Raw genomic sequence first — 14,090 nt, 5'->3', positions numbered from 1 at the left:
TGCGGGAAATGGTGGTGGAAATGCCTTTATAGATAGCTATTGATTTAATTACGTTCATATATGAAAGTAAATATGGAGTCATGATGATATGGTTTGTGGTCCTCACACTACGAATAGGGAAACCACACAGTTTATTAGGCTACAGATGAAATAAGTTATGATGAACTTCACAGGGTGGTGAAAGTGCACAGAGGGTCTTGTTGTTGAAAATGCAATGGAAACAAATTGAACTTTAGATTTTTATTTGGTACATGAAAAATTAAGCAAAAAAGCTAATTCTGTGTGCACTACCTCATCACACACTGATTTTTATCTGCAACAAGTCTGTTTGATAGAAACATACTGTACCACTGGTGGGAAAATGAACATATATTCTGTGTATTCTGGAATATCCAAATAAAAATCTGTCCCCAATTGGATACAAACCTTGCTACTGTCAAGACACTATTATTGTTATAATGTTAAAACAGCATACTTGTTTAAAATGAATGTACTTTCAAATATTACAAAATTACACATAGGCCTACAGTGCTGTGTTCAGACTGCTCAGACTACAGAGAATTTTCACACTGATGGCTCGATCCATATTTCCTGCTATAATTTGTTTGCCAGCCATTGTGGCTAATGAGCAGGTCACATTCTACAGTTAACACTAACAACATTGCTATGGATAAAGCTATAGGCTAATTTAACCCAACTGTTTAACATAATGACTTACAATAATGACATTGGTTCTAGGTATTTTCCTCTCCTTTGAATTTGTGATTTTGGTCGTAAAAAAAGTGAAATGATTTCTGGAAGTTCTTTTGAGGTGGTGTACATCTGCTGCAAAGCTATGTTTACCTTCTTTAAATGTAGTAGCCCACTTACTTTTCTTTTCATTTGCAGGATTGTGTGTTTCAAGTCTGTACAGGTTCCTTTGTTCCACATATCCAAACCACACATTGATTTACATAAGCCAATTCATTATACAATGTCATGACAAAGAGATAGATCTTTTTTATTTGCACATCGATAAGCCCATTCTAAAAGATTAATAGGCAACATGTCTACATAATTAAAAGACAAAGATACTTTTGGATCTGATATCCAATATAAGCCAACAGATGCATTGAAGTTTCAATGTATTGCTCATGTTTTTTTTCCTCTTAGACATTTAAATAACATTTCAGCCATGTGTGCTATTTATTTACATGTTATTCTCTGAATACACAATGCAAAACTAACCATCAGTATCATTACTCAGGCAAATGGCACAGAATTTAAACAGGGCAGCATGGAAGCCCCATTTTAAACCATCAGTTTGTCGTCGGTTGCACATAATCAGAAATCATGATTTAGGCTTCAGCTCCAACCCCTACATCGCAGATCAGGCAGTATGGTTAGAGGTGACAGCAGTGGATTTTGTCAGACGAGTGCTCTCTTGTCTTTCCAGGGTATTATGGGTCATCTAAAGGTCATCTAGAGGTCATCGGACTCAGGGATGGGCATAGGTTCCAGAGGCACGGTGGGCAGGATCAGTGGGATGCCATCGGATATCCATCCCTGGGCGACCCTGTTGAAGGTGGGTCTTTTCACCCCTGGGTCTTGGAGCTCAGAGTAGTTGTGGAGGTTTAGGTCGATCTCGGGCAGCTTGAACGTGATCCCGCTGCTCCGGGGGGCTTTGTCGAAACCACCAAATGGTGTGGCCACCCTGTAAATCAGATGTGGTGATACAAGGGTGAATGCAAAATCAAAAAGAAAATCTCTAAAGATGTGACGGTTACGTAGAATATAGAAAGCTGGCTTTTTATAGGCTGTTATAGTAGTGCATCCATGTAACAGTGAATCTGAACTGTGTTATAAGAAAACCATTTAATTCCATGGAAATGTTTGCAATATCAATGTCATTATATGTACTGATGATCATTTCTACTGAGAGTATTATCCCAGATTTCAGATTTGCATACTTAATTAACTCAAAATCTGCCATGAGAGAAGTGCATGACTGATGCACTATGTTCAAGTAGCACGCAAATCTATGGCTTAAATTTTGAGCTGTTGAATAGCAGTTGTCTGAAAACTCTCCTCAGAACACCTGTTTTCACATGACCCTCACCTGTTAAAGCTCTTGTAGTCAGGAGCCTCTGGTCTGGGCTCAGGGACAGGCATCCTGATATTGAGGGTCGCGGCCAGGTTGGGGTCGTTAATGATAGCCTGCTCCCAAGGGGAATGGTAGGACTTGGGTATAGCTGTAGAGTTGAATGTCTCTGCAGGGACATCCTTTAAGGGGCCTCCATATCCTGAGGCACATACCAAGAAGACAGGATCATAAGACCAACAGTGCAGTGTGTAGACACTCACTTATCCTATCAACACATTAGCAGATCTGTGGGGTTGGACTTAGGTGGGATACATGATGACTGGCAATTTCTTGCTTGTTGTCCTTTCACAAGAAATATAAAGAAAGTACTAGGGCATTGAGAATGTATCTTGTTGTGAGAGGTTTAACCCGTAGACCAGGGTTCCCCAACTGGTGGCCTTTTTGTGTTGAATTTTCATTGTTGGACATAAAAGACTGTAAAAACAACAGGTATTCAGCTCCAACTGATTTTAATTTAAGAAATCTGTTCCCAAGTATTCTCAAGCATTATAGAGAAACACGGGATTGTATACAAACGTAAGCAAGGTTTGAATTATTATGTTTTAGTCCAACATTATATCTGCTTGAGCTTCATGCAGTCAATTTGCAGTCTACAAATGATTTGTAATTATGTTCCGCCCCCCCGACCATCCGCTCCAGAAAGAACTGTCTCGCGGCTGAATCTAGTTGATGATCCCTGGTGTAGACTGAGCAAGGTAGCAAATACAACAAATTAGTCCCTCAGTTGTTGCCACTTTTTCATCCATGCTAATTTTATCAAGACATAACAACAACAAAAAATACATTTTGGTTTAGTATTATCTGTTTTTATTGTTTGGGAAACAAAATAGGTGACAACATGACTGTGGCAGTGCTGTTTTATTAATAGCCACTGTCATTAAATAACAGTATTAACTAGAGCAGTGGAAAAAGTGATGAAGACTCAACACAATTTGTCGATCTGTATCATCTCAAGTCTTAAAATAGTGCACACCGTAAGTGTGCTTTCATCCTTGGTGTGAAAAGCGGGTTGGTCCATTTGACATGGGTTGACACCATGCTTGCTTCATATCAGATTCTACAAGAGTGTTCTGTTGGGATCCCCTGCTGACAATTTAACAGAGAGCAAGGCACCGCAGGGAAAGGAAATGCTTCTCATGTATCCTGCTTAAAGGCCAGAGGTCTGCTGAGTCGCTATGGGGAATGAGACTTGTCCTTAGAGGTAACATGAGCATCTACATAGGCCTTAAAAATACATTCACAACCCATTCATAAGCAGTACATAAGCAGTTCATAAATGCTAAAGTCAACAATTGCAAGACATAGCGTACATATCAATTTGTAGTTGTTGAAAAATACCATTTAGTTATGAATGCTGTATGTACGAGTTATGATTGTGTTATGAAGTCCTTGTGTAGTATCCCTTCAAGTGAAGCATTACTCATGTATAATACTACGTAATAATGACAAAGATATTTCAATAAGGCCTTTATTATCCCCTTTAACTGTATTATTCTGCCTAATAGGCATTCATACATTTTGAAAATAACAGAAGGTATGTTTTGATGTGGTAGCTACATACCTGGTGCAATGCTTTCTGGGTTTCCTGGGGTGGGTGTGTAAGGAAGTGTTTTCGATCCCTCTTTGTTTTCGGCACTGTCTGCATTCTCAGCTAGAAGATCGCTCTGGAAAAAATGAGAAAGTATTTTGTCATTAGCTAAACTATCCCCTTTTGCGCAGTTCTGAACCTATCTAATTCATTCATTTGGGGATTAGCTGCACCAAATTGTTAACTTTGCGTAAATGAGGCCCACTAGGTAAATGGGTAGGGCGCTCACAGGTTTTACAAGCATGTTAGCTTAGCACACTGAGCTAAAGCTTGGGCATAACGTCAAAGCAAGATCAGCTACCGCCAAAATGTCCATCAAAAGACTTGAAATAGCAACTAGTTCATGTTTGTTTGCATTGTTGAGAATTTATGTGCAATGTTGCCCCATTTGAACAGTTGCCAAAAGTAAAAACAGTAATTTGCAACCAGACCCCCCACAGATACCCCCTGTGGACTGGCATCTAACCAATGCATGAACATATAATGCCTTCAGAAATTATTCATACCTCTTGACTTATTTCACATTTGTCACAGCCTGAATTCTAAATTGATTAAATATATATTTTTCTCATACATCTACACACAATACCCTATAAAGACAATGTGATAATATGTTTGTAGACATTGTTGCATATTTATTGTAAACAAAATTCAGAAATATCTCATTTTAAGTATTCACACCTATGTCAATACATGATGAAATCTCCTTGGGCAGCAATTACAACTATGAGTCTTTCTGGGTAAGTCTCTAAGAGCTTTGCACACCTGGATTGTATAATATTTGCACATTATTCTTTTAAAAAGTCTTCAAGCTCTGTCGAGTTGGTTTTTGGTCATTGCTTGACAACCATTTTCAAGTCTTGCCATAGATGTTCAAGCTAATTAAAGTCAAACGGTAACTAGGCCAAAACTAGGCCAGGAATATTCAATGTCGTCTTGGTAAGCAACTCCAGTGTATATTTGGCCTTGTGTTTTCGGTTATTGTCTCCCAGCATCTGTTGGAAAGCAGACTGAACCAGGTCTTCCTCTAAGATTTTTCCTGTGCTTAGCTCTATTCCGTTTTTATTTTATCCTAAGAAAACTCTGTATTCCATGCCTATGACAAACATACACATGACATGATGCAGCCACCACCATGCTTGAAAATATGAAGAGTGGTACTCAGTGATGTGTTAGATTTGCCACCAAACATACAATAATGCATTGTACTCAGGACAGGTTAAACTGCAAAATCATTGACTGAGAAATTTACTTTAAATGCCTTATTGCAAACAGAATGCATGTTTTGGAATATTTTTATTCTGTATAGGCTTCCTTCTTTTCATTATGTCATTTAGGTTAGTATTGTGGAGTGAATACAATATTGTTGATCCATCCAGTCTCCTATCACAGCCATTAAACTCTGTAAATGTTTTAAAGTCACCATTGGCTCATGAGCAGTTTCCTTCCTCTCTGCAACTGAGTTAGGAAGGACACCTGTATATTCGTACTGACTGGGTGTATTGCTACACCATCCAAAGTGAAATGAATAACTTTACCATGCAAAAAGGGATAGTCATTTTTTGAAAAACTTCTCTGGTCTCTGTGGTTGAATCTGTGTTTGAAATTCACTGCTCGAATGTGGGACCTTACAGATAATTGTATGTGTGGGGTACAGAGATGAGGTAGTCATTCAAAAGTAATGTTAAACACTATTATTGCACACAGAGTGAGTCCATGTAACTTATTTTGTGACGTGTTAAGCAAAATGTTACTCCTAAACTTATTTAGGCTTGCCATAATGAAGGAGTTGAAATCTTATTGCACACACACACACACACACACACACACACACACACACACACACACACACACACACACACACACACACACACACACACACACACACACACACACACACACACACACACACACACACACACACACACACACACACACACACACACACACACACACACACACACACACACACACACACACACACACACACACACACACACACACACACACACACACAATCAGCAAGCAACTGATAAGCAGCATAGATACTCTTGAGCAAAGTGCTCCAGGAGCCTCTGGCCAGAGTAGGTGCAGGGAAAGGGCACCAGGCACATGTTTCACCATATCTCCCATGTGTTCTAACACTTTTGTCGGGGTGCACACATCCTTAATGCAACCATTAGGCACTCAGAAACATATTTAAAATCCAGTTATCTGGTTGCAATAAAGCACTTTTGGGTCCAAGTAAACAATGAAATAATGTTACTGTACCCTAAATGAAAAGAATCGCAAATACTTTTTAAATCCGTAAGTCCAGAGATCCAATAATATGATCCCAGGATTTGGGCCCTCAACCCATAATGTCCAAGATACAATAATAACTGTGTGTCTGATATAATTAGGCCCGACATTAGGGGGTGGCAGAACCGGGCATGTGTAAATAGGATTTTGGTAATAAAGTCAGTCTGAGTTTTATAAGACTGATCGTGACTGCATTACAACGTAAATTAAGTTTGGGTTTGTTTCAATCCTGCGCACATGCCAACAGCACAATTAATCATCAATTGGGAGTGCAGCTGCACATGACCCGATTGTAATGGCTGTGGTAAATGTGGGTTGACTCTGGATATCCCTTTGGATATTAGGGACTATCGGTAAATGGCACAATTTACATGGGACAATACCTTAAAATAGCTCCAAATTTAAATGACTTAAAAATCTCAGACCAATAATACATTGTACGAATGAATATACAAATATTGAAATAATTTAATGAGAAAAAAGGTTTGGAACATGAAAATGTTTTCTCATTTACATGTATTGCCGGTCCCTAACTACCCCCTTAATAGGCTATCCAAAATCAAACTAATTAGGCTTGAAAACAAGCCGGCTGAAGCTAATTGGCAAAATAACTTGTCTTACTCTTCCCACTTGCGAACACACACGAGACACCGATATCAAACCACACCCTGAAACCAACTCACGTTTGAATTCTGTCATGGTCGTTAGCAATTCTTAATGAACACCAAGTCTAAAACGAGGCAAAATCAGGAACTGCAGTCGTCCTTTAATAAGATGTATGGTTTAGGTGTAGCCTATGGCTACATTTCGAATACACTTGTATGTCGTAGTGGGACCAATATCTACCTTGTGTTATAAGGGCTATAGTGTAATACGAGTTGTGACCTTCATTCATTTCAGGTGCAACCCCATGGATTTCGTCCTAGTGCCAGTCCTGGAGTTGAGTGTAAGTCCAAAATGAAGCTGTCTTCTGAAACTCTACAAACAAGACCCTGCCTGTCACAGCTCTTTCTGCCCCAGCCTCACAGCGGTGGAACAAGCGTCCTGCAGCACTATCCATCTGACCCGTCTATCAAAGATGGCTGCTGTGGCGTCACCCAGATGTATGATATTGGTGGTGAATGTGAGTTGTGAGGTGTGTTGTATTTTGTGGTGGTTCGAGTCTCCATATTTGCATCCACTTATTGTTTGGTCTTTGGGATAGGAGCGTGTAGATGACTAAATTAGACGAATGTAAATGTAAAAGTCCTTACACTCAGCTGCACGTTTGCCTCATTTTGGATACTTTCAAACGTGTATTTCTCCGACCTTCGCTGGCGCATTTTGAAAAGACGAGAGCCTCTGTTGGATTGCAGTGACAGCTCCTCCAGCATGATGTCTTTGGGAGTGCTAACCTTTATCCCCAGGTCCATGGTGTCCCCTGGGAAAGGAACCAAAACAAGTTTCAGTAGATGCCTTTGACTGACTTTCCATTAAAGGTAGACTCAGCAATGTGATTTCATCTAACACGGTTGAACAACTTCCTGTTGACAGACATAAATAACAACATAATTGAAATCTGTCAAAATCTGCCACTATTGGTTCTTTGGAATTTGTACCCACTTTTGAGATATGTCCATATTAGGATGAGCTAATAGTGCAAGATTCCCTCTAGACTTTATTAGTATGTCTTAGTTGCACAAAATATATAGTTTCCCTAAAGATATACAGTATATATTTTGTTCTGACACTCTCCCTAAGACATACTGTACATAGCATGCATTTTTAACCATTTATGATTACAGCGAGACCTTTATCAAAGGAGAAGTTAATTCATATTATTATTCTGATATCTGAAGGGATAATATCAACGACATTTTGTTCCTTCAAAATGCCTTTCTGCTGACAATTAGCATGCCTAAATCCAATGAATGTAGCTTCAAAACAAGATGTATAGTAAGCATCACAATGTGATAAAAGGTTGCATGTATATAATAATGATTGGTTGCCTCAATATACAGTATACTGCAATAGAGCCCTAGGACCATGCCTCAGGACTACCTGGCATGAAGATGATTGCTGTCCCCAGTCCAGCTGGCCATGCTGCTGCTCCAGTTTCAACTGTTCTGCCTGCGGCTATGGAACCCTGACCTGTTCACCGGACGTGCTATCTGTCCCAGATCTGCTGTTTTCAACTCTTTAGACAGCAGGAGCGGTAGAGATACTCTTAATGATCGGCTATGAAAAGCCAACTGACATTTGCTCCTGAGGTGCTGACCTGTTGCACCCTCGACAACTACTGTGATTATTATTATTTGAACATGCTGGTCATTTATGAACATTTGAACATCTTGGCCATGTTCTGTTATAATCTCTAGCCACCGTGCTTCTACACCTGCATTGCTTGCTGTTTGGGGTTTTAGGCTGGGTTTCTGTACAGCACTTTGAGACATCAGCTGATGTAAGAAGGGATTTATAAATAAATGTGATTTGATTGATTCGATCTGAATAGTTTAGTAATCATTTGGTTTCTCAGTAATTCTACATTGTATGGTTATTAAACAAAATTGTGCATTGAGTTGATTTAGGCATGCTCTTTGGACAATGCAACCACAGCCTAGTGAATTTCCATTGATTTGCACTCAACACTGCTAATGCTACTTACTATTTGCAAGTTCTAGAAAGTCTAGGTGAATTATGATTATGATTGTACTCTTCAAATCTGATTGAGACAAATGCAGTCTTGCAATTTTGTATGTATTATTTCTTATTGAATTCCATTTTTATTATGTTATTGTTCTTTTTACTTATTGTATGCTGAACATGATGCTGCTTCGATGAGCTATACCCAGACAGAATGTACTTCAGCTGTCGCAAACACTCACGGTCCCCTAAATGGCTACACACAGTTGTCCTACCCTGCCCTCCACAACTCCCCACCTCACCCGCCCCAAAATAGCACTTTCAAAAGGACAACGACAGAAGGATTTGTCGCCATAGGTAGTAAAAAATCTTCATTAGCTTATTTATGGAAACTGCTAGAGAAATGGCCCTGACATGTTCAACCTGGATCTGAATAACTGCCCTCCACCAGAATAAGTTTGATTCTCTTTGCTGTTGAGGCTGTCTCTTTGCTGTTGAGCCCGGGCCCATATCATACCATTGGCACCGTGGACCTCTCGAGAAATAGCCGCTGCATGCATCTTCCTCTCTCCAGCTGGCATTGTACAGAATTGCGACATTGTGGCTTTGGGAAGGGTGGCACACGATTTGCCCCTGGGTACTGGAAACACATAAAGGACACAGGATGTATTTTCTGTTCTACCCCAGCAGAAAATGTTTTCCTTGTTATAGTGTTGATATGAACTGAACATTAGAGACTGTACTGCTATAAATAAAATAAGATTACTGTTAGTGAGGGTTTGTGGTAAAGAGTTATTGCTCACATGGCACGTGCAACACTGGTTGACCTATCGGATAACTACTGCATGTTGTTTAGACCACATTATGTTATGCCATTAAAGTCCTGTGAGTTAACGGTCATAAAATATTATGATGGGCCTCATGTCTGGTTTATGATAGCATTAGGTAAGCATTATGACATTTACTTCAAGGACAGGGTTTCTGTCAACCCCAAACCAAAACATTACATGGCAGGTGGCAGGTGTCATTCATTGTTTGCGCTTGAAGAGCAAAGTCAACACTTACTTTAAAATAACCTTGTAAAGAATACTAGTTGATGCGCATTAAGGTGTCACATGGCATTCAGCATTGTGAATCATCAGTGTTGGGTGAGGGCTGAACATTGTGTCCCAGTGTAGTATGTGACACTGGAAATCCTTAACGTGATCTTGACAAAATACATATTTTTACTTCGGGCACAATGGCATTTAGAGAAAAAAAGATTACATTTCCGTGACAAATATAATAGCCTAGTTACCCTAAATCTAATTGCAGCAGTCCTAAAAAAGTTACCGCGCTAAAATGTAGATGTTTTTGCTTTGCAAACAAATGAAACGAAACAACAATGCCCTTTGTATTCACATCACAACTTTCACTAAACTCTCAATGTTACCCCATCATGTTCATATCCTCTCCTATTTGCATTATGTTTCTCAGACACGTTGTACAACATCTTTATTCTCAATGTTATGACTAAAATGTAGATCATTTATAGTGCTTTAAATATTTACAAGAATAAATTACGTATTGAACCTGAGAAATATAATTAGAACATAGAGATGTTATTGAACACAATGTTCATAATCAGCTCTTCATACAACATAAACATAGAAACATTATTTCAGAGTGATTACAGTAGAACCTAGTAATTGTATTTTGTTTGTAGCTTCTTGTTTTGTCTTCACAAAATATTAAAGAGGTTTGTTAGTAAGGGATGTGAGATATTGATTAATACAAAGGTTTTATGACTGAATACGACAGAAAATAGCATAATCAGAGTTAGTTATTGTGAATGGTCAAAGAACAACACATTGACACTAGTATTTTGCCATACCTCGGAATCACAACTGCACACCTTGATGGGACTAGTCCATACCTGTGTGTGTGTGTCCTGTCTGTCTTTTAAACGACCTGTATCCTTGACTGGAAGGCAAGGAGGCTCAGGGGTCGACCTAGGTAGTTTTGATCCAACCTGATCTTCACACTCCCGGCCACTGAAGCCAAACTGTTGGGGGGTGTCTCTGTGTCTGTTGTCAATGGAATGTAGCTTACATCAATAGGCTAAATTTAGCAGGCCAAACACTCAAAACCACTCACAAAAGCAATGGGGACGTGGGGAGGCTATCAGAGAGAGGGAGAGGATGGGGCACCTGACCTATGCCACCGGAACCACACCGAAGGAGGGCTCTCCCCTTAAGAGCCCTTGTGTTTCCTGAACCCTAGGTATGTATAGGGAAGACATGACACTGAAAGTAGTGTTGGAGGGGCGGTAGGAGGCACTCTTTCCTCTGATCTAAAAAAAAGAAAAAGAAATACCAGTCAAAAGTTCGGATTTTTCTTTATGTTCTACATTGTAGAATAATAGTGAAGACATCAAAACTATGAAATAACACATATGGAATCATGTAGTAACCATAAAAGTGTTATTTGAAGTTGCCATCCTTTGCCTTGCAAAGCTTTGCACACTCTTGGCATTCTCTCAACCAGCTTCATGAGGAATGCAGTTCCATCAGTCTTGAAGGAGTTCCCACATGTACGGAGCACTTGTTGGTTGATTTTCCTTCCCCCTGAAGTCCAACTCATCTCAAACCATCTCAAATGGGTTGAGTTTGGGTGATTGTGGAGTACTAGTCATCTGATGCAGAACTCCATCACTCTCCTTCTTGGTCAGCCTAGAGGTGTGTTGGGTCATTGTCCTGTTGAAAAACAAATTATAGTCCCACTAAGCGCAAACCAGATGGGATGAAGTATTGATGCAGAATGCTATGGTAGCCATGCTGGTTAAGTGTGCCTGGAATTCTAAATAAATCACAGACAGTGTCACCTGCAAAACACCCCCACATCATCACACCTCCTCCTCCATGCTTCACGGTGCGAACCATACATGCGGAGATCATCCGTTCACCTACTCTGCGTCTCACAAAGACACAGTGGTTGGAATCAAACATCTGAAACTTGGACACCAGAACGAAGGACACATTTCCACCGGTCTAATGTCCATTGCTCGTGTTTCTTGGCCCAAGCAAGGTGTGTGTGGTCCAAGTCTGTGTTTAAGGGACTCTTTTCCAATCTTAAAAGGATAAATATTCAACACCATGGGCCAGAAAAGGTTGAATACATTGGCCATGCTATCAATCCAGCATGACTTCTGAAGCGTTCAAAACAACTGGAAAGTCAAAACTGGGAAACCTTAGACTTCAGTGAGTTCAAGACAACTGGAAACTGGAAGGAAACAAAGAGCTCTGACTGGGAAAATTCCAAGTTGGGAATTTGGGCCTCTTTCTAAAGCTCTGACCTGGATATCACTGGCATCATGATTCAACCTTGTTTTTTTCAGAGTTTCTGGTTATCTTGAAAGCAACATTAATCCAGGGAATGGCTAAATTTGCCCACAAGGACTGCCGCGCCACCTCTCTGTTCAAGAGATCACAGCACAACAATGTGAGTCCAAAAATGTATTGTATGCTGCTGCATAAATCGTGTAATATGCCAGGGAGATATGTATACTGTAGCTAAGAAAGTAATACTATGTGTATGTTGTATAGTATGCTGTTAGTGGTCCATGTGCATCATCCTAACTATTTAGTCTCTATCCCCCTCATAACTTAGCTTACTGTTCTGACTTGATGGTGAACATGTAGCCTATACTGTTTTAGAGAAATGTCATCATTGAATATTGTAAGAGTTTTTATTGTCTGCTTGTATGCCCCCTTTACATATCCTTCGGTTCTGACTTGTTGTACAGGGACAATACTGTAAGAACGGCCCATGTTCTGAATTCTGTCGCTGTACATTTCAAAAGTGCTGAACAAATAGTTTATTGACTAAGTCCATCCTAGCTCGCTCATTGTCTTAATTGAAATTACAGATTGCCTCTTATTCACTCATCTTCTCCTTATGCCATAGTGTGTACATCTCAATTGTCAGTAGAAACCACATTTGTTTAAGCAAGTCAGCCATATCAGTTATGTTTTTTTTAAAGTCAGTAAATGAGGCTGAACTGTTTCACTGTTGTGGTAACGATTCACTCTAAGGTGTTGAAAAGAAAGCTCTGCTGTTGGGACAGCTTTATGTTGGCACTAACAGTTTGTGGGCACTGTTTATCACCGTTATAGTGCAATTAATGTATTGTTTAGTGTTGTGTTGTGGCTTTGCTGGCATGCATCTAAAAAAAGTGGGGAGTTTTCCCCACCAAGATTTACATGCTAAAATTACCACTGCATAGATAGAACTGATTTTTTACACTATGTTGTAGCAATCAAGCAAACAACTTTGCAGGGGTAATGTTATAGAAATAGCTGTATGTTCATAGGACTTCTAAGATAAGTGCTGTCAAGATACTAAATCATTTATTTTCACAGTGCTGCCAAGAAACAAGCTTACTGCCTTGAATTGTCTAACTACTTCTGAAGTGACTGGTTCTTCTCATGTTATTCCACCCTCATACAAAGACTTGTTGGAAGATTTGTGTCAATACATTTTAATATTAAAACATTCAGAGTAAAAATGAAACTACAAAAGTACACTGAACAAAAATATAAACGCAAAATGTAAAGTGTTGGTCCCATGTTTCATGAGCTGAAATAAAAGATTCCAGAAATTTTCAATACGTACAAAAATAAAAGATGTTGTGCACTAATTTGTTTACATCCCCGTTAGTGAGCATTTTATCCTTTGTCAAGATAATCCAACCACTTCACAGGTGTGGCATATCAAAAAGCTGATTAAACAGCATGATCATTACACATGCACCTTGTACACATGCCACAGACGTCTCAAGTTGAGGGATCGTGCAATTGGCATGCTGACTGCAGGAATGTCCACCAGAGCTTTTGCCAGAGAATTGAATGTTCACTTCTCTACCATAAGCAGCCTACAACGTCGTTTTAGGAAATTTGGCAGCACGTCCAACCAGTCTTACAACCGCAGACCGAGTAACCACGCCTGCCAAGGACCTCCACGTCCGGCTTCTGTCCAGCCAGTCTTACAACCGTAGACCGAGAAACCACGCCTGCCGAGGACCTCCACGTCCGGCTTCTGTCCAGCCAGTCTTACAACCGTAGACCGAGTAACCACGCCTGCCGAGGACCTCCACGTCCGGCTTCTTCACCTGCGGGATTGTCAGTGGGGGACAGGGGGGTGCTGAGGAGTATTTCTGGTTGTAATAAAGGCTTTTTGTAGGGCAAAACTCATTCTGATTGGCTGGGCATATGCCGTCCCAGGCCCACCCATGGCTGTGCCCCTGCCCAGTCATGTGAAATCCATAGATTAGGGCCTAATTCACTTATTTAAATTGACACATTTCCTTATAATGAGCTGAGACTGAAAAATCTTTGAAATTGTTGCATGTTGTGTTTATATTTTTGTTCACTATAGATTTAACTGGTTGGGGTGTCA

The 14,090-nt window shown here is 39.9% G+C and overlaps 1 protein-coding gene across 2 annotated transcripts; it reads right to left on the bottom strand.

Moving 5' to 3' along the window:
• Nucleotides 1–976: 976 nt before the first annotated feature.
• On the bottom strand, nucleotides 977–10,728 carry myoz2b (myozenin 2b). Of its 2 annotated transcripts, none has more exons than XM_046327683.1 (6): nucleotides 10,570–10,728; nucleotides 9,172–9,294; nucleotides 7,286–7,452; nucleotides 3,705–3,807; nucleotides 2,099–2,282; nucleotides 977–1,693 (listed from the first exon to the last, which is right to left on the bottom strand). In XM_046327683.1, the coding sequence occupies exons 2-6, from the start codon at nucleotides 9,251–9,253 to the stop codon at nucleotides 1,462–1,464; spliced, it is 768 nt and encodes a 255-aa protein (XP_046183639.1). In that variant the 5' UTR covers nucleotides 9,254–9,294; nucleotides 10,570–10,728; the 3' UTR covers nucleotides 977–1,461. The 2 variants fall into 2 exon arrangements, with proteins under 2 accessions (XP_046183639.1, XP_046183640.1); XM_046327684.1 differs by having other exon boundaries at nucleotides 10,528–10,672.
• Between the last annotated feature and the right edge of the window lie 3,362 nt (nucleotides 10,729–14,090).

This window comes from Oncorhynchus gorbuscha, linkage group LG24 (assembly GCF_021184085.1).
Source record: "Oncorhynchus gorbuscha isolate QuinsamMale2020 ecotype Even-year linkage group LG24, OgorEven_v1.0, whole genome shotgun sequence".
NCBI classification, from domain to species: domain Eukaryota; kingdom Metazoa; phylum Chordata; class Actinopteri; order Salmoniformes; family Salmonidae; genus Oncorhynchus; species Oncorhynchus gorbuscha.
Note: the sequence above shows the minus strand (reverse complement) of the source record. Positions and strands in the feature narration are given on the sequence as shown.